Source organism: Perkinsus marinus (assembly GCF_000006405.1).
Source record: "Perkinsus marinus ATCC 50983 genomic scaffold scf_1104296951528, whole genome shotgun sequence".
Classification (NCBI taxonomy): domain Eukaryota; phylum Perkinsozoa; order Perkinsida; family Perkinsidae; genus Perkinsus; species Perkinsus marinus.
Window position 1 is genome coordinate 1 of NW_003209250.1, and position 1,535 is coordinate 1,535.

Here is a 1,535-nt window from a genome sequence, read left to right on the forward strand (position 1 = left end):
TCTGATCCTCCATGACGCGCTCTTCCCATCAGCCCGCCATGGCTTCGACCACCTCTCGTCTGGCAGCGGATCCCCTCTAGAGAGCTGCTAGGCTGTGATCCATCTGAACTAGCACAATATGGAGACTTCTCAACTCGAGTGAGTCGCATTTCTAATGCCACTCAGCAACACTCCTTTGACTTGGGTGTCGTCTTCAGCACTAACACCGTTGCGACCTGTCGCAGCCTCCTTCTTGGGTTGATACAGAATTATTCATAATTCATTGGAGTATTGTAAAACTTCTATATATTCGATTTTATATAATACCCTAATCTAATCTCTGATGATACTTTGTTCCCCGTGTTGTTCTATTGTTGTTGGCAGCTCGTTGACCTCGCTGTTCCCTCATTCATGTTGGCTTTGTCAGGAGTGGAGTCTCATCGGCGAGATACTTGATCTCAACACTGATGCCGCCGATACCATTGCTCGGCTTTCCCTCCTAGGAGGGGAGGACTCCCGAGGACCTGATGAACATACAGGCTTCTGCCACGATTAGCAAGTACCATGACATGTTCAACTCGATACGACTTATGAAGTTGACCCTATCCAGTTGCGTTGTAGTTAGAACGGCTGAATGAGAGGCCCATTTGAGGGCGATAGAGGCTTTCATCATTGTTGATGTCGACATCGTCCTCTAGTCGTGGTGCTTGTGCTGGTAGTCGTCTTCGGAGCTCGAGAGGAGTTGCGCGTGCTGTGAAGAAGGGCCAAGATCGGCGAAGACCAGGAAAGGCCTCTCCCCTTCTGGGGATGGTCATGGTTGCCCAACAACAAGGTGGCCAGGGACAGGTATGTGGGGACACTACGCTGTCGTAGTAGTAGTAGTAGTGTGTTGTGTTGTCAGGTATGCTTTTGGTACCCGAGGACGCTGACGTCATCATCACAATACTACTCGGAGCATCATATCCCTCAGCAGCCACAGTCCAGCTCGCCACCAAGCCCTGCCTCTGCAGAGACCGCCGGCCCCAAGTCCAGCGGCGAGCCCAGAATACTCGGCATAGGCCTCAGTGAATTCGCCAAGTTCGCCGTGCCCTCCGCATCGTGGAACAACAAGAGATTCGATTTCGAGATGGACTCGGGTCCATTGGACCTTCCTGAAGCCATCAAAGTGGCGGCAAACTCGACTCAGACGACTACCACGGCTAGCCCCTGCTTTCGGTGTGAGACCAATCCTGCTTGGAATCATCTCAGGTGGGGTCTGTCACAGTGTCCCACGAACTGCATGGTCTGTAGCACTCGCAGATGAAATTAATTTTTCTTCACCGACAAGTTCAATTTCCTACCCATTTGGTTGAATTCTCTTCATTTTTTCGTTAACATTTTACCCGTGGTTCTCATAAAACGGCACGAAAATCAATGTTATACCCATAGCATTCGAATTTCAACATTGCGAGCGCGCGCAATGAAAACGGGCCCTAGTTGGTCTTCAGATTCGTGTGTCACCCTTGTGATTGCACACGCCCTGTTGGTGGTCATAGCAGTAGGACTACTACATCGAG

At 50.4% G+C, this 1,535-nt stretch overlaps 1 protein-coding gene across 1 annotated transcript; it reads left to right on the forward strand.

The window, feature by feature from the left end:
• Window positions 1–880: 880 nt before the first annotated feature.
• On the forward strand, window positions 881–1,144 carry Pmar_PMAR018967 (hypothetical protein; the record flags this gene model as incomplete). Its single annotated transcript, XM_002777521.1, has 1 exon — window positions 881–1,144. A coding segment is annotated over one exon (264 nt), but the record flags the coding sequence as incomplete, so codon positions are not given.
• Window positions 1,145–1,535: the final 391 nt, after the last annotated feature.